Source organism: Pagrus major, chromosome 18 (assembly GCF_040436345.1).
Source record: "Pagrus major chromosome 18, Pma_NU_1.0".
NCBI lineage: Eukaryota > Metazoa > Chordata > Actinopteri > Spariformes > Sparidae > Pagrus > Pagrus major.
In genome coordinates this window covers 17,130,647-17,150,235 of record NC_133232.1, presented here as the reverse complement: position 1 = coordinate 17,150,235, position 19,589 = coordinate 17,130,647, and the positions used below count along the sequence as shown (strand labels likewise).

At 40.3% G+C, this 19,589-nt stretch overlaps 1 protein-coding gene across 1 annotated transcript; it reads right to left on the bottom strand.

The window, feature by feature from the left end:
• Nucleotides 1–5,871: 5,871 nt before the first annotated feature.
• Nucleotides 5,872–14,807, bottom strand: rab33a (RAB33A, member RAS oncogene family). Its single transcript, XM_073486700.1, has 4 exons — nt 14,406–14,807; nt 7,651–7,791; nt 6,175–6,255; nt 5,872–6,096 (listed from the first exon to the last, which is right to left on the bottom strand). Exons 1-4 carry the CDS (start codon nt 14,805–14,807, stop codon nt 5,872–5,874), a joined length of 849 nt encoding a protein of 282 aa, XP_073342801.1.
• Between the last annotated feature and the right edge of the window lie 4,782 nt (nt 14,808–19,589).

Below are 19,589 nucleotides of genomic sequence, written 5' to 3'. Positions count from 1 at the left end.
GTAGCTGCATTGGGTTGCAGGTGTAGTTAGCGGTATTTGTTGTCAGTATGAATCCAACAGATAGTCAGTTCTTACATATTGCACAATTAACATGACTACATTTATAACACACCTTTGAACCCAACAATTTTAATGAGTAACCGTGTTGTCTAAGATGTCATGGCGCTTGTCTTAAGGAGGTCTTTGATGCTTAAAGACACCAGTACACAGTACACCTGTTCACACGTCATCAAGGTAAAACATGTAAATATGCCCATCCCAGGATGCTAGCTAGTTGGTTACCTTTAATCATTTGAACTTTCTTTCACTGGTGGACCCAGAGAGTTAGCAAGAAGAAGATACTGTAGCCTAATGATTCGGTCTTTTGTCTTACCTCCCTGATCTTCTCACACTCCCAACATTCAGCGCTCAGCTGCTACATCCATTAATAGACACGTGATCTGCTTGAGAATTTAATTTTCTAGCCAAAGACAAGGAACAGCCACAAGCCACAAGTTTGTAGACAGAAGGTGGAGACAGACAGACAAACAGACAGACAGACAGATGCAGAAACTGTGAGATATGGAGGCAGTGATGGAGACAGAAATTCAAAGTATTAGTGGTCATTGAAGCAATGACAATGAGATATGAGACAGGCATTGGGGGACTTAAAGGGATAAACTATACAAGGATAAGGACAGAAATAGAATAAGAGGGCGGCAGAAACAGGGTGACACATGAAGGGTGAAATAAGATCCAGGTCAGAGAGAAAGAGAGCAAGAGAATGGAAAACAGACATAAAGTCTGAAGTTCCTGTGTGTGGGAGGGAAACTTACTCTGACAGGGAACCTCCGTCATGGCCAGAACAGACATGTTACTGAAATCTTCATCATGTTAAGGCTTCATACCGTCAGAGGCTGAGGTTTAAACATTCAGATAAAAATGGCTGAGCCGGTCTCCAAAAAAACGAGGATCTGAGCCAAGTGAAGCTTCTTCAGCAGTTTTTATCAGAAGTCCCTTTGTGAGATTGTAACAACCACAATGTTACATATGAAACATTATAATAGTAGACAATCTGATACAGTCCAAAGCAATAAGAACAAACTCACAGCCAAAAAACATTGTCATCTCAGATTCAACAATTAAATGATGACAACATCATAAAATCAAGTAATACCACTCTTAAGGCTTTTGTTAAAGGAGTAACTTGGTATTTTGACTTTTAATCTGATTTTTTTTATTTGTAGTATCGACCAGGTAGATTATACTTTGTTTTCAGGGCGAGCGCTCGTCGTGTTAAAGTTATTGTGTATGTTTGGTGTCAACACTGGTAGAGAGAGCCTGTCCTCACCAGAAAAACAACCATATAGATGAAAAATGAAAGCAGCTAATAGCGACCCATATTTACTTTTGTTGTCAGGCTGCGACCTCTAGTGGCTGTCGTAATTATTACAGCTTCAAAGGAGGACGTGAGAAGAAGTAGTATAAAGAGTGAAAAGTCCGTATAGGGAGTTGTTCGGGTTGAACAAGCACAGGACTTTCATTCAGGTAGTGAAGTTAAGTCACGTACGTAACGTAACATAAGTTACTTAGGTAAAGTAGGTAGGTTTGTAACCGAAGTTACAGAAGTAACATATTGATTTGTACCCATACCACGTCTTCCTAACCCAGTTAACTGACTGAAGGCTGAAAGGAGCTAGCTAACGAGCTAGCCTGCACTAGCACTCCCTGAAAGTAACGTACATAACCATTACTCTCTCATTTAAAGAAACCCCAGTGACGTGTCGTACCCTGTGGGGCTGCAACTAACTGCCGTTTTCGTTATTTGATTAATCTGCCAATTACTTTCTCAGTTATTCAGGTAAACATCAAAAATGTGAAATATGCCAATCACAAATGTTTTCTCCAACCAACAGTCCAAATTACGAAGACATTTGGATGGTTAACTTTTCATATCAAGAAAAGAAAACCAGCAAGTTGTCACATTTGAGAAGCCTGAACCAGAGGATTTTGGGGCATTTTTGCTTGAAATTCACTTTTTTAATTGATTATCAAAAGAAAATGATTTGATTGACTAATTATTTCGGCTCCAGTACCCTGTGCAACTCATTAAATGACCGTGCCCTGACCCGTTCCCTGAACTGATCTGCTGTACCGAACGTACGTATATTTATTTCAAACCTGACTTTTTGCTGATAAAAAAAAATACCAGACCAAATTTCAAAATGTCAAGGCATCCCTTTAAGAGCAAACATCGGTTATTAAAAAAGTCACAAACTGACAGCGAAAAAGAGCAAAACTATTATAACAAATAAAACTTGTATGTGTATGTACATGGAAAAATGAAGGCAAGCAAACACACTGTACATTTGTATTCTTAAGTTCTAGACCCGAATAAAATACAAATTACTTCTGATTTCAAAAAACCTTAAATACCTTCCTCTTTCTTGTCCAATCATTTGAAACCAAGTCAAATGTTATTTTATTCAGATCTGGTGAGTTTATGAAGGAAATGCAGGCACAACATGTTTTTTTTTTTCTTATTAGGCCAGTACAGTCGTCTCACATGTGTTACAGCGACTAAATTAGCCAGGTTATGCTAACCTAAACAGAGCCATAGATGTTTGTTAACAGATAGAAAGTTGTAGAGTGAACCCCTCCAGTCATATTTGACAACCCTAAAGAGAAAAAACGGTTTAGGAAAATGGATGACAGGATGTTATCCTAGTGTTTGAGCGTTCTTCTGCCCAGCTTTTGTGAACCTATGGCTCTGGGTTGAATGTCACAGATTTGCCCGTGTATACAGCTCTCCCTGGTATTTTACAGTAACGTTTTTTTATTCACCCTTAACGGCTGCTTGATCCTGCTGATAGGAGACGAACGGAGGAGAATTTCAGAATAAAAATCCCTAAAACCTGATACAGCTCAGAGCAATAGCTCTATGGATATCACTTGGATGCACACAGTGTTTAAATCGCTCAATGGGATGAATTAATTAGGTCATCAGACTGACAGTTTAGAGGGAACACCCGTCTGAAATGCTCACTGATCTGATTTTTTTGCATATGGCATCCAAATATATTTATAGCATTGCTCAAAAGTAGGCTACAGTGTTAAAGGGACAGTTCACCCCAATCAAAAATGCATATTTTCCCATCAATCTGGATTGTTTTGGTTTTGGAAATATCAGCTCTAGAGATGTCCACCTTCTCTCGAATATAATGGAGCCAGATGGCACTCAGCTCATGGTGCTCAAAGCGCCGAAAAAGAAAACCATTTCAAAAAATCAACAGTAATGTCTCTTTCCAGAAATCATGCCCCGGTAACCAAGATAATCCAAAGACCATGTGAACTACACTCGCCAATGGTATCAATGCACAGAAGAAAACATGCATTTACTCATTGACGAGAGGCTTGTGACAGCGCTGGATGGGAACGTTAATGGTGTCCTCACCAGCTGAGCTGTAACGTTAGCTAGCATAGTTAGCTAGCCTCTCATAAATTAAACCTCTCACAGAAAGGGCTGTGGATTATCTTGAGTAGTATCATGATTTCTGGATGGAGTTACACTGTCAAAGGTGCAGCATGTAAGAATAATAGTGAAAAAGTAAAGTAAAGTAAAATCAAGTAGCATGGTAGCCAGCTAGCCCCTGCCCTTCCTGGTCAAAAGATCCTGTGCTAGCGGTATAATCACGAACAGTCACCTGGTGCCCCAAGCTCCCAGTCCGGACCAGACTAGGTCCACTTCTATCCAAACTGACGAGCTAATGGCAGCAACAGTTAGCGGCTACAGTAAGCAGCAGTTAGCGGTTACTCTGGTGTTATGCTGCCCCCTGTTTGTTTTGGGTATTGTTTGTTTTGAGGCTAATTCTTACATATTGCACCTTTAAGTTTTCCAAATGTATTTTTTATGTATGTACTTTATATACTGTAGAGGAGACAGACATGTCTACAGCCAATATCTGCAAAAGTTGGCCACACCAAAACAATCTAGATGGATGAAAAGAAAGAAAACGATGACCTCAAAATTACCAGGTAAAATACATTAATAATTTTAAGCTCGTACAACTCAAACTTAACAGTCTGTTACCTGGTATAATGAGGTAATCAGTTTCCTGACTTTTTCAAAGTAAAGTCAACTTTTAAAATGTACAGTGTAGGGTAAGTAATGTAGTGAGTATACCACTATGTCTAACTGACTGCATCACAGTGAGGCTTACAGCCTAACGCCTTATTAAAAAGACCCCATAGCTCCAACACTGACTAATGCACAGTGAGTTCTTCAACCACAACCCACCTGGGAGCTGTCTTAATGTAAAGCACACTGCATCTCAGTGCACAGTAAATAATGAATATGGCTTTCTACAGCGTTTCATGCAGCCTATGCCACCCATGGCTCGGATACTCTTGGACTCATCCCTTTGTACACACACCACATCAGGCTTAAGTCCACTCACAGCGTACATCCAGGCTCAGGCTGTGCAGCAGTGTCAATATATCCATTACGTCTACAGGGGTTACAGTTTTCTTACATCTTTCCTGCCCTCTCTGAGACTGGCGGCAGTGATATTGATGTGGAGAGCACATCGTCTAAGACAGACCGAACGCCTTCATTACAGAATGTGGATTGCTGTGGTTGACTGGCTATCTTGACGTCACGTCAGATCAGATGTTTCTGCATTTGCACACAAAGGGGAAAGCTGGATAAGCCACTTTGCCAAGAGTTAAGAGTGGAGGGGATTTGTTTACATCAGGGTTAGATGAGAAAAAGTAGCCTTCTCCCTCTCTCCTCCTTCTTTGTTGGAGGGTGCATTACTCCTGCATCAGGGTAAGAGGATCTTACAGCCTCTGATCGATACGTGACATGCTGCCGAACAACCTCTATGGTCCGTTTTCAGGAAACCTTCTTGCCAAGGTCTTCCTGCACAGGTCCTGGAAGCTCACCTGGAAGCTCACTTTTTTTGCTCCCTTTTTTATCAACATTAACGTTGTCTTTTCTCATCTTTCCCATGTGTTCATCATCTCACAGTGGTTTTCAGTGAACTGTCCTACTTGTGAAGGATTAACCTATATTGACATCAGATATATTGAGACTTTGAGACAAAAAAGAGTCTCATTCATCCTCTAAAATAGTTGATATTTCCATTTTAGAGGCGGCCAGAGTGTTTGGTTGGTTGCATACACCAAGATTATGTCAAGTGTGTAAAATACTCGAGACAGAGGCAGCTTTTTAAGGCAGTAGATAAATGTTTGAAAACGCTGCTTTCAGCTTGAATGAAAATCAATAAGGACAAAGCAGCAAAAAGTAGGATTGTGATTTAAGAGTTTCAAACACGTTGCCTCAGAATGTTGCCGTTAATAATGGCCGTCTGATAAAAACACCAAACCAGGGCTGGTTTAGAAAATAACAGCCTTGGATCAAGTTAGTTGTGGATCCCCAGATGACTCCTATATTAATATTGTTGTGTTTGCCTGGGCACAGTGAAAGTGTATTTACTCAGTGTCTGTCTATGTTTGAATACATGGAGGAATTTCTACACTACACTGTAGTCTAAAAGGCAACATCGTCCTATTTCTGAATTGCTAATAAACGCATCCTCTTTTCTCTCTATCTTCACCGTCCCCTCTCCTCCCAGTCGTCATCCTCAACAACAAGATTATTGATGATGTTTCAGTCCCTCACTCAAGCATCCTCCTCTTCCTTCGAAACACACTGCTCTTAGTGTCAGCCTCAACCCCCAAATTCTCCTCCTAAACCAGAAAAGTTGCACTTAATTTAAAAGACCCTTGTCTCAGCCTCACTCTCCCATCATCCCTCTCCTCCTCTTCCTCGACATGTACAGTTACTCTTCTCTCTTCCCCTCCATTATGCCTCCCACTCCTCCTTTTTCCTCAACAAGGACAATTACTCTTTGTTTCAGTCTCTTGTGTGAGTCTGACCCTCCCGTCCTCTCTCTCCACGTCTCTGTAGAGCAGGGATTTCTGGGCCTTCAGGCGGCAGGCCAGCGACATGAAGATGGAGTCGACGTTCTGGCTCTCCCTCGGGTCCTTGGCCGACGTCTCGAACAGCAGCATGTTGTGGGAGTCGGCGAACTTCAACGCCATGTTGGAGGGCACCTGAGAAAGTATACATTCTCATTACACCTAGGAAGGTAAATAAAGGTTTATACTACTGTGCTGATGTCTTACACTCACCTGTATTTGGTCCACGAGGTCACACTTGTTTCCCACCAGGACTCGAGGTACTGATGCTGAGACCCGATGGCCGTTACACTCCTGGAACACAACAGATGATGGCTTTATAAACTTTATAAACTATGGACATGTTCTCATGATATGTGACCAGAAATATGAGCAGCTAAGTGGAAAAACAAACCTCCAGCCTCCGAGCTGTAATTAAAAATAATTTATGACAGCTACAATATGTCTCACTTGGTGAGAAGAACTGCTGGTGCCAAAATGGTTGCCTAGCCACATTTCCAACAGCTCAATATAAATAAAATCCAGTACTAACGCTCATATAATCTGTTCAGCCAATTCAAAAGGAGCTAGTATAAAGCCTGCAAACTGTGTTTATATCTGCATTTACGAACAAACCGCTGTGGCAAAAAGACTGAGTACAGGTCGAGCACCGGGGGTCTCTAAGTCATAATTAAGTCATAAGTCCCATTCTTTCCATTCTGCTCACATGGCATTAGTCACACTTAATTTTACTTCTACAACAACTAGTTAAACTACCTTTACAACTAATAACTTGTCCTACAGGTGTCAGTGTATAGGATTGAGTGGCATCTAGCAGTGGAGTTGCAGATTGTTGACCCCCAAAAATGCCAAAAGCAGCAAATGGCCCCTCCTCAGAGCCAGTGTTTGGTGTGTCCCTTCTGGGCTACTGTAGAAACATGGCCATGCAACATGGCAGACTCTGCGGACCTGCTTTGTTTCAAGTGATTATACACAAATAAAAAACATAGTTAGGAATATTCCACTTCTGATCCCCCTAAAACCTTGTCTACACACTTAACTTTTAAAAATGCTTCCGTAATTATCTGGCCAAATTCAAAACTTACAATGTAAAAACAACATGCCTTGTTCACAAACTGCAATATCACTGAGTTATTGAATGACTAGTTGCCTACAATAAATCCTTCTGTTCTCCTTACTAACACAAAAAGGAGGAGGCTAACTGTGTTGAACTGACAATCATGACACCAAACGTGAGAAGTAATAAGTGGTTACATTTTGTAAAGATGGAAAAATCTTGGATAATGCTGAGGTCATTTGCATTGCACCAAAGGCAAACATGTTAGCTACAGCTACATGTAACAATACAGTAGTAGCAATATTTTGACATACATTGGAAAGAAGTTTCCTACACACACAACGACACAAACCACTTTGAATAATTCATTTCCTAAGTGATCAGTTGGGGCTTTGTTGGTTTGCTCACAGCAGTTGTTAGAATCGCTGCAGCATTAGCATTCAGAGATGCAAACCTCGCTTTGTGATGGCAACATCACAGCGTCAACTCGCAGCTAATAAGCAGTTCCCGGGGAAGAACCATTGTGAACTCTGGAAACTGGTGCTGATGATGCTCATGGCGCCAAATCAACACATTCAGCACCACATTAAGAAAGTGCCCTCATTTGACCCTTTATCGAGCCAGTTACCAACCTCTATCCACGTCTGTAGGTTGCGGAAGGAAGTCATCTTGGTGACGTCGTACACGAAGACCACCGCGTGGACGTTGCGGTAGTAGTGTTCCACCATGGATTTACGAAAGCGCTCCTGGCCTGCTGTGTCCCATACCTGCACCTGTGGAGATAGACGAGATGAGACTGTGTTTTAGAAGTTAAGACTGTGTACAAGTTTGTAGGCTGTTGGTGGTTTTCACAACATCCTGGCTCATCATAGCAGCAAACAGAGTGACAACATCCAGGCATCCGAGCTTCTTATCTATAAATGTTTTATTAATCTCATTTAATTAGAAACAATAAGAAATATGAATGTGTCTACATTGACTTGTCTAAGCTGATAAGGGCTAACAAGAACCAGAACACAGCACTGCACCTCGTCAACAGGAAAGAGTGCTAGGATCTTCCTGACTACAGGGCCTCAAGAGAGCACTACTCTGTAACATGACGGGCTTTTCTGCTTAATCATTAACTAGACCTCAGGCAGGTAATCTGCGCTTCATACAGCGTTTGATGTATGCCAAAATCTCATGCCCAATTGCGTGATTTAAACTAGATGAAACGCCATATTATGATCCGTTCCCACAGTGTGTGCAGGTTATATAGCAAAGTTTATCAAATGTTTGGCGTGATATTCATTGCTCTAGTCTACGATGTCTGATCTGACTACGCTTTGTTCTCATATTTTAAGGGAAAGTGTGAGTCCTGTCAGATCACACCACAACTCACAAGCTAATTCATCCAGCTAAATATACCGGTGTCTGCTTCCAGCGCTTTTTGACACAATAATACAGTTGTTTGGATTATACTGCCAGAGTTAGCCTTAATCCTCAACCGGTGCACCTGAGCAGCAAGTAGAACAACCCTGCATCACTGTCACTTCCTGGCACAGTCATTTCATAATTATCTCCACCAGGCTTAAGCCTCAGGGGGATCAGGCATTTGGCCGTGTGTGTGATTCTGTGCACAGCTAATCTCACAAACTCCTGGACCCATCGGCCTAATATTTTTAAGCACATTTCTGAATGTTCAATGACCTGTTTAGTTGCAGTGATTCACACATTTTTTTAATTGACTGTTGTGTTTTACACCACTATCGTCCGCTGGCTCCTCATTTCCTCTTAACCAGCTTGTCAGGACAGCAAGTAATCAACAACGGATTCTGTTTGGAGGCTGATTTCCACTCAGGATAACGTAGATGGTGGTCACGCTAGTGTTGGCAGATTCAATTTTTTTGGCATTTTCCTTTGAAATTGACATTTTACACTCTTAACTGAAAAAAATTTAGAAAAAATACACAACTAGAATAACTTCTGATACTACAAAAACTGATATCTAGTCCGTCCCGGAGGTCTGGATTTTGGGAGACATACAAGGTCTGAACTTGAGCTCTAATAAAAAATACTTCATATTACAGCACAAAGTTCAGTTTATTCTATAAAACTGAAATTCACAACTTCCTCCAGAGGCAGAGGCAGTGGTCAAATGAACTACCATCCTATAGTACACCTGAAAAGATCTTGTTTACTGTACCATGGTTGGTGGTGGTGGGGGAGTAACCTGTTTGATTTTCTCTCTTTTTTTAAACTTGTGTGTATTTTATTATGGAAAAATGACATCTTTATAAATGATAAAGGACATTTTACATTGTTGCCCCCCCTTCATTCCACTACTCTAATGCATACACACTAGACGCAGCCTGCCCTGCACTCCCCCAGGACACGTGTGGTGGACATCTGGACTGTACTGTACTCTTCTGGTTGCAGCAGTTGATGGTTCAGATTTAACCAGAGGGTTGCAGAGGAAAAGAGCTTGATTTACCAGCTCTGCACAAGAGAAGTACTGATATTGATTTCACCTAAAAATAAAATTCAGTCATGTCAGAATGCAGAGTAAAAGTGTCAACTGGCTGAATGTGTCTGCAGCCTGTGTGAGCTTAGCACTTTGTATATCAACATGGACGCCTCCCAACACTCAGCCCAGGCGGGTCGAGAAAAAGGACCAGTGAATAACCTGCTATTACCATTTGAATGGACAAGCCGAGGTATTAGCATCAGAGGCTGAATGCTGCATTTAATGCTGCTCAAAACATCAAAGCTCGGCCCAAATAATTCATCAGCAAGCTGAGCACAAAACTGATCTCACAAAAAATGATATTGAGGCATTCTTTATATACCTCTCATCAGTGTAGATGTTTAGTATTTTGGATTAGTAACAACTTGAAATTGTGCTTTTCAAAACCAGCATAAAAGCTCTGAAATAAAAGAAATAAGAGTCAGACCAAAATAATTCAGTCACTGTCATTGTCCTCAGTTTTAGTTCAGCTGATTTCCTGTTTTATGTTGAAAGTTAACCCTCATGTTTAATATCCACTTCCTGTCTTTGTCTTTTTTCCCACCATTTTTCTGCGTATATCTTTGTTTAATTTGTTCATAAGCCCTTGTGTATTTAAGTCTTCATTGGTTTCACTGTCTTCATCCTGTGTCTCTTCTGTACCTGTGCCTGTTCCCTAGTCCTTGTGTGTTCCCTGTGTCCCCCCTTTGTTCTACGTTGGACTTGGATATCAGCTCATCACTAAAGCTGGATTTTTGTTATACAACCTGCTTCTGTGTCTGAGTTTGGGTCCCATTTTGATGAACTGTGACGGTCAAATTTAGACAAAATCTCTGCATGTGGGGAGAATTCTGGCTGTCAGCTGCTGTCACACAAACCTAAGAATCATGACCATTATTTTGACACCTTACTCTGCACATCTATACATAGTCCACTGCTATTTGTAGTCCTCTGCAGCTTATAACATTTGCTGTTGCCAATCTGTGTGCTTCTTTTATTGACCTGCCAGAGAGCTGGAGAGGAAACGGAGTCACTCAGCTGGATCTGTGTAGTTAGTTGGTCTTAGTGTAAGTGGATTTATATTATATGTTAATCCTATTATATATAAAGTGTGAGCGACATTTTGACTCATAACCTTTTTTAAAGCCATATTGCACCACTGGAGAGGCAATGAAATCACCACCGGGATGACGCACACAAATACACAAGATTTGAGCTCCCTCTCTGGGAGTGAACGACCCAGAGTCTGCCTGATCTGAAACACCTGTCTGCTTATAAACCCTCAGGGCTCACAATATAACCACCAGTGTCAACCGGTCAAAATATATGACATGAGATAAAATAAAATCCATCCTTCATACTCAGACATGTCACATCTCTAAATACATACAGCAATTCAGCTTTACTTTCAAGTCTAGTTTGTGTGTTCATCACATCCTACCGTGACTTTTGAACAGGATAACAAACACCCTCCAAAATGCTGCTAGACCCGTTAATTTTGTCCTGAGGATGGTGCTCAAGGCAAACTTCTAGGATGATTAGTAATTAAAGGACAAATTCCCCTGGGGGCATAAATACAACATTTCATGACAAACTGTCCATTAGCTGCTGATAATACTACCGTATAGGTTGAAACTGTGTCCTGATGGTGGCACTGCATGAAAGGTCATAAGGTCAACAAACCATTAGGGATCATCCTCTGGGGACAATAAATATCTACAGCTGCAGTAAATGAATGAGCAGTGGTTATCAAGACATGTTTCCCTGGACCAAAAGGACAGGAGACCAATCAATGTCTTTGGTCACACTTTAAGCAAAACACTGACAACAGGTACAGCATAAGAGTTAATGACTTGAAAAGGTTTAATATAGATAATAAATTCTACTTATTGCCTCATCTTGATGTTTTCTACCAACATCATAAACATGACCCAACAAGCTTTGAAGGCAGCAAAAAAAGTATAAACGAACTGTAGTTGAAAATGTTGGGACGATGTGTAAAATGTAAATAAAAACAGAATGCATTCATTTGCAAATCCTTTTCCACCTTTTTCAATTGAATGCAGTACAAAGACAAGTAGGGGTGCGGCCAGGCAATGTGATCGATTTATCTTGAATGTGTCCATAATCTACTGTTAAGGTGAATAAAAGAGATTCTGCTTCAAAACATCCCATAACCTCAGCCGTGCAATATGCTAACAGAGTTATGTGGCTAACCAGATGGTTACACTGATTGGACAAAATACATTTACATGGCTCTTCTTTAGGTGGCATCCTGTAAAAAATGCAACATGCATCATGGCTAGCGACGTGACCGATGAGGAGCTTGAACCAAAGAGCTACTTTTGATGCAGCATTGTGTTTTGAGAAGAAATTCATAAGCTATTTCATGTGTGGCTATAGTCAACAGGGCACTTCAAAACTGGGAAGAATATATCACAATAGAGAAAATGGATCGTGATTGCAATTAAATATATCTCAATATTATTTTTTTATACTATTTATCTTTTTTTTTGGCCAGATCGCCCACCCTTCAAGATATTAAACGTTCAAACTGATAAACTTTATTCTTTTTTTGTAAATACACACAAAGTTGTGGAATGTATATGATATTGTATTGATTCTTTGGCCAACGATTCGGTATTTATTGATATATATATTGATTTTATTTCAAAGGTGAAATCCAATATTGAATGCCCGTGACCTTCGATCCCTCACCTCATCACTGCATTAAAACGGATGTGATTGTACACAGGATACTACTGCCTGGGCTCAGGAACACACTGTCAGTAAACACAGTTCGTCGCTGCATCTACAAATGCAAGTTAAGATTCTACCCTGCAAAACAACAGCCATATATTAACAACATACAGAAATGCTGTCGAGTTTTCTAAACCAGAGTTTAGATGGACTGGCACAGAGAAAAAGTGTGCTGTGGTCCACATTTAAAGTTATTTTTAGACATTATTACATAGTGTCCTCCGGGCTAAAGAGGAAAAGGACTGTCTATAGTTAAAACCAGCAGCTGTGATGGTATGGGGGTGTGTTAGTGCATCATTACTGTTGAAAGGTACATACAGGTTTTGCGACATACAGTGACAATGCCGAGCCACATTCTGCAGGTGTTACATCACTGATTCTGATTTTTTTTGTTTGACACAGCATCCCAACTTTTATAGAATGAGGGTTGCAGTAGATTGTAGGATTATTTACATTAATTTAAATGAACACACGAACAGACGGACATTTACGCTTCCTCACACTGCTCATCATACTGTGTGAATGCGTTCTGAAGAGTATTTCAATGATTCATGTTCTCTGACCTAATAGTTGTCACGCACAGTGTGTTTGTGAGTCAGCATTAGGGGGCATCTGGAGGTTGCAGACAGGCTGGTCTACTGAGAGAGGAGGGGGGAGGGAGCCTACACACATATGTGTATGTGTGATATAGAGGTTGCACACACACCTACTGGCCGAGTGAGGAGGGGGGAGGTATGAATGTTAGACAACATTTAGTCACAGATCATCCAATTTAATGAGTAAAGATGTGAGTAAATGTCAAACTAAAATCTTGAACAATATTATTTTTCATTATTCTTCATCATACTGCTGTACTGAAATTCATTTTGCTACATCTGCCACGTGCATCGTCACTAAGGATGTTGGAAGTCATTAAATTTTAATTGAGCGAGTACCAGGACACCATTACACTACTACAGCCCACATCTCTACTGCTTGTGTAGACTCTGTTGTGACTCATGTGAAGTGTGACAAATTGTATTCAAACAGAAGATGGTTGGTCTTAGTTATGGGTTTGAAACAGGAAATGTCAGCAAATCTAAGACATTTTATACAGTGGCAACACCTTTTCATTTTAGTTCTAAAAATAAATTAAAGATGCTAAAGCTGGACGGAGGCCCTCTGAGTCCCCTGGAATCAGCTGCAACTATTGATTATTTTCATTCCTGACTCATGAACCCGATGATCTTCTTAATTAGATTGTTTGGTCCAAAAAATGGCTAAAAATAGTGAAAATTGACTTTAAATGCTTGCTTTTGTTTTTGTTGTCTTTGAAATGAAGTTTTTATCTGCAACTATTTATTTCTTCGTTTGTTTTTATTGTCTTTTCAATGCAGTTTCTAACATTTTGCATTTTAATGCATTTCCGATGCATTTCTATGTCTCTGTAAAGCACTTTGGGAATGTCCTTGAGTCTGAATGGTGCTATATAAAATAAACCATGCCTTTATATCGCATCGGTTGTCCAACCAATTGTCTAAAACCGAAAGATATTCAGTTTACCATCATACAACACAAAGAAGGGCAGCAGCCCTCATAATTGATGAACTAGAACCAGAAAATGTTCGTTCTTCCACTCGAAAAATTCAGATTAATTGTTTATTAGAATAATTGCAGATGAATCTTCTGTTGATGACCTGATCGATTAATACTTTTAGTTTACCCACATGATTAAATACAGGTTGTAAGGTTTGCCTGTCGCAGCTGAGAATTCTTTAAGATTAAGAAAACAATAAATACTAAAACATCTATTTCCAATTTGAGAGAATATATGAATTTCTCCATAAAAAAACAAAAACATGTCTCCCAAAACACCCATTTGTCTGTACAGATGAGCTTCATTGTCATGTTTTCCTTCTCTGAACACACAAAGCCTTTGTTGTCACAACATGCTGACTGTCTCCAACATGTACAATTACAGTTTGAATTGAAAAATATCCCTAATAAATAAAAATGTTTTGTTTAAAGATAAAATGGGAGAATGGGCCCTGTGTGATCCACTGGCAGACTTTGAGCTGCAGCTGATCAACAAAAAGAGAGGAGGAGGAGGAGGAGGAGGAGGAAACACCACTATTCAACATCCAGCCCCTCTGTTGCCTTTACCTTGATCGTCTCCCCTTCTATCTCCACCGCCTTCTCCCTGAAATCCACGCCGATGGTGGCCTCGGTCTTGTCGGGGAAGCTCCCCCCGGTGAAGCGGAAGGTGAGGCAGGTCTTCCCCACGTTGGAGTCCCCGATGACGATGATCTTAAAGATCCGCGTCTGGATGCTCAGCTCCAGGGAGGAGGTGCTCAGATCCACGGAGGATGTGAAGCTCGGGGCGGCATCGTTGCTGCTGCTGGCTCGGCTCCGGCTCACTCGCTGTAGATCCATGGAGGATGTCAGGATGGTGACATTGTCGTCCGCTCGGTTCCTTCGCACGACTCCTCTCCCACCTCCTGCTCCTCCGCCGCCGCCGCCGCTGCCCGGAGCTCGGGTCTCCTCCTCCGGGGAATCGTTGGTCATTATGCCGGAGGAGGCGATGCGCAAATCGGTGTGCGTGAGTGGAGAGGAGAGGGGGTGGACGGACGGATGGATGAGTGAAGGGAGGGGAGAGGAGGAGGAAGGAAGGAAGGGAGGGAGGAGGAGATCAGGGATGAGACAATACCGACGGGGCTCTGTTTCAGCTGCTGACTGTGGCCTTAAAGGGAGAAGCATTGTAAACACAGGAACATCAGTTTATTTACAAGATTTATTTTATTTTTTATACAAAGGCATGTAAGAAGAAGTCTGCAACAAGAAAATCATGTAGAATGATTTAAAATCGTTATTTATTAACACCAGATGAGAGGGATGCTTTCAGGGACAATAAATGAAGATATTAAAGTGATGCTACAATATGATCTTGAGTGGCTTAAAGGAAAAGTTCACCTGAAAATGAAAATGCAGTCATTATCTACTCACATCCATGCTGATGGAAAGTTGGATGAAGTTTCACAGTCCACAAAACATTTCTGGAGCTTTAACGGCATTGCGGCATACTCCTAAACAACTGAAGTAGACTGACATAGATGGGGACTCTTTTTTTTTGTGGTTGTTTTATGCATTTTTAAACAAAATAAATTGGTTCCATACAACATGTACAGTGTAGTCAAAGCCTCCAGATGCCCCGAGATCCCAAAATTGATTTAAAAAGACTTTATTTAAACCTTTTTTTAAGCAAAAAATCTTCACTGTAGCTGCTTAGCTAAAAGTGTTAGCAAGCACCCTGTCTGAAGTGGGTGCACAAGGGTGTAAATACGGTCTTTTCAAATCAATTTGGGATTTCTGGGGCTTCCAGAGACTTTTTAGCCATTTTATGTTGTTTTTTTATGTTGTAAAACAAGTCTGCTGAGAATGCTGCAGCTGAGGCTCCAGAAATGTTTTGTGGACTACGAAACTTCACCTGACTTTCCATCAGCCTCGGGTTGAGTAGATAACGACTGAATTTTCAGTTTTATAGGAATCCTTTAAGGTTAATATAAACTCCCAATGATTCATGCAGGTATAGCTTATGAATCTCTATAGAAATATATAGAGAGCAATTTTATATTAAAATCATAAAATCCCACTAAGTTTAATAAGGTCATTATTTGAGCACTTCTGAGTCCCACAGATAATATTGTATTTTTTACCCCATTATATTTATCTGTCAGCTGTAATTAGTACTAACTTTCACATTAAGACACCAAAAATATATGATAAGCTTATAAAATAAAATGCATTGTTGGACTTTAAAGGTGCAATATGAAAGAATATTAGCTTAAAACATTAAAAAGTTAACTACAATTATCAATAGAATATCAAAATCAGTTTTGACCTGTTAAAGATGTCTATGTATTGTGTTGCAGAGATATGCTGAAGTTAGCATGCTAACCAGCTAGCCTCTATGCTAGAGATGTCAACAGAACCAGTCCTGACCAGTAGCTGCACAGCGAACTGAGCTAATGAGCTAACGGCAGCTACGTTAGCAGTTATTTTGGTGATATTAGTTATCAACTTTTGTGACTTATGGCTTGTTATAAAAAGCAAGTTTGAGCTTGGACCCCTTGTCACATTCCAGATGTTTATGAGGTCCAATAGAGAAAAAAAATGTGATCTGCAGATTTGTTCCACTGTTTGCTACTCATAGCAACATTATAGTGATACTGGATGATTCATACACATCATAAAGACCAATGAGTCACGGCCAAAAAGCTGCACGATGATTATTGTTTTATTTTTATAATGTTAGGAGATAGTATTGTAAAGTGCAGTAAGGCTACCATAATGTAAGTTGCACTAAACATTACAGCTTTCTAACACTAAGTACCTGCCCCCCCTTTCTCCTTTTATCCAGGATTATTATAATAAATGTTTTTTTAAGTAATTTGTCTTATTAGCAGAATGTACTGTAAGATAATTTTCTCCATTTACCATAGACAGATGCATCAGTTGTAGACTGAAGTTCCTGACATCTAGAAAATCACCATCAGGACTCTGACTCCAGATAATATTCTAAAAAATGTACTGGTAGTAAAAACAACCTGATTGTAGCCATCAGAGGGTTTTAACAGAGAGAGAAAGTGAAACAGCGTTTCCCACACTACCGGGTCATGTGACTGGATCAGCTGGTAATACTATCACATTCCATAAACCAACATGGCCGTAATGAGAAGGCCTGATTAGTCTTCAAGGTACAAAGAACAACAAAAATACCAGGAATTTACATTTAAATCAATATCACTACAAAATAATTTACTTAATGTCTTTACATGAGACTATTTTAAAGACAACACTCAACATACTTCCGTAATCATGTCAATAGGAAGTGACCTAATGCTGGCTGTAATATAGTCACAGCTGAGGACTTTCGCACCCAGTTTACCGGCGTGATTTGTCATTGTCCATTCTTATTTATGCAAACCAAGCAGGTGTTGTGATGCAGAATCAATAGCAGTTGAGGCTACAGAGAGGGATGCTGTGTATAAGCTAACCAGATCAAGAGGACACCAGGTGGTGGTAGATGAAAGGCCATGGGTTAACCAAACTTGTTACTATTCAGCCAGAGGGGAACATGAATTTCTGTAACAAATGACAATTTGTAGTTTTCGAGACCTGAAAACAAAACTATCAACCTCATGTGTGAGATGATCACCAAAGTCATTAGAATTTGTCCTCTGGGGGCCATGACCAATGGAAATCTATCCAATAATTGTTGAGATATGGATGACAGTGATGGTTCAACCAACCGAAATTACCATCCCCGGAGCCACCCTGCTAGCATGCCTAAAAATAACCAAAACGAAATGCTAGAAAGGAAATCAGTGTCACTCACCGTGTGAACTGGAGCTGTGGGACGTGCCGTCGTACGTTTGAGCCGCTTTGCTTCCATTTTGACTCACAGCAGCAGGAAAAAACAACTCAAAACGCACACATACACACACACACACACGTGCACACATACAGAATGCACACGCACACACACTCCCTGTCTGTTGATATCAGACTGAAATGCAGACAGAAATACCAAACACTTGTCCTGTTTTCCCTCTCTAAGTCAATGTCACACACACACGCGTATATACAGGCACGCCACTCACTGTGCTGAACAATCCCTCACACACAGACACAATCTCTTCCTCACAGACATAACACTCTCTCTCTCAAAGAGATACATATAATCTCTTTCTTGCACATACACACACACACACACACACACACTTGCGCTGCGTCGAACAATCTCAACGCTTGTGTCTGACAAAGCTCCCTTCTTCTTCAGTCAAAGGCCTGTTTGTCTGGAAGCAAGTCTCAGTGGGACATTCACATTCTGGTGAAGACAAACCAACAGGGAAATATAGCATACATTTACATAGAAACACACACAGTAACATTGTCCTGGTTCCACACATTCATATGTTTTTGTGATAATAAAGACGTGTGCTCAATTTAATATAACATAAAATCATCATGTCATCTTTTGACTTATCAGATTTTTATCTGTATTGATATTTTTCTGTCTGATATTTTTTTTATTTGGTATCTCCTTAGCTGACTTTAGCAAATAATGGTCATGGCTGCTTTGCTGCCACCTGATAAACTGAACATACAGCAGCTGGCACTCGAGCTGTAAGAGGAATATGGATGTAGGAATCAATAACTTAGGAAACAATAAAAAAAAAAAAGTGTGAAGAATAGTGTGTAAATGAAGTGCTGTAGACTGGTACACGCATATTCTTTAATCCCATTAATTGCTCATTCAACACCTCACACAAATTGAAGCCGCTGTGAGTGATATTTTCTTAATAAAATAAGTGTTACATACAGTAGCTCTCTATTCCAACAGTAATCACTGTTATAGAGTGTTTGGTCAGTAACCCATGTCTCTTCACCCCCTGCTCATGCAAGAAATTGTCTGGTATCCCTGCCCACTGTATCCAATCAGGACGCAGAACTCCTGTTTGCTCGTGAATGTACAGAGAGCAGGATCCTCTTGTTCTGGTACCAGCAATGGCAGAATAGGGTATGCTACTAACTCCAGCACTCCCGGTGACGGCTTATACTACCAACCCCACTTCAACCCTGCTGCTTAAAGGAACAGCACAGGAAATCATTCCTACCTGGTGCCATCAGACTTTATAATGCACACTCCACAACACACAAATAATTTTTGCACTTTAACTGATTATTATCATTATTATTATTATTATTATTATTACTGTCAATAAAACTGCACCTTATCCTCTTGCACCTTATGTTCCACTTACCTTTACTCCTCAATACCTCAGCATTTTATTTTATTTACATCAGTATTTTATTTTATCTTATTGTAAAACTACTACGCATTTTATTGTTTTTTGTATATTGTATATAGTACTTTATTGTTTCTATATTTGCCCTTGTATTTTGATTGTATCTGTACTTGAATGTACCCACTGCTATGATAACCTGATTTCCCCTCAAGGAAGTTGCACAGCAAGTTGGTGAACTACTGTAGCTGGTGAGCTAAACAACAGTAATTGCTAACCCAGCTAGCCAGTTGAGTTAGCAGTCACCCTCTAAAATTCTCTCCATTTCGTCTGTGCTGTGCTGACATTTTGTAATTTACCATTGTGCACCATTTTGCTTCAAACAAAGTTTTCAGAGCTAACGACTTTGTTAACCACCTTGAGCAAACGAGCTTGCTCAAGGTAGTTAACAAAGTTAGTTAACAAAGTCGTAATGGGACAACCACTTATTTAAAAGACAGATTTTTACCATCGACTCTTGCCTCATAACTTTGTGAAAGCC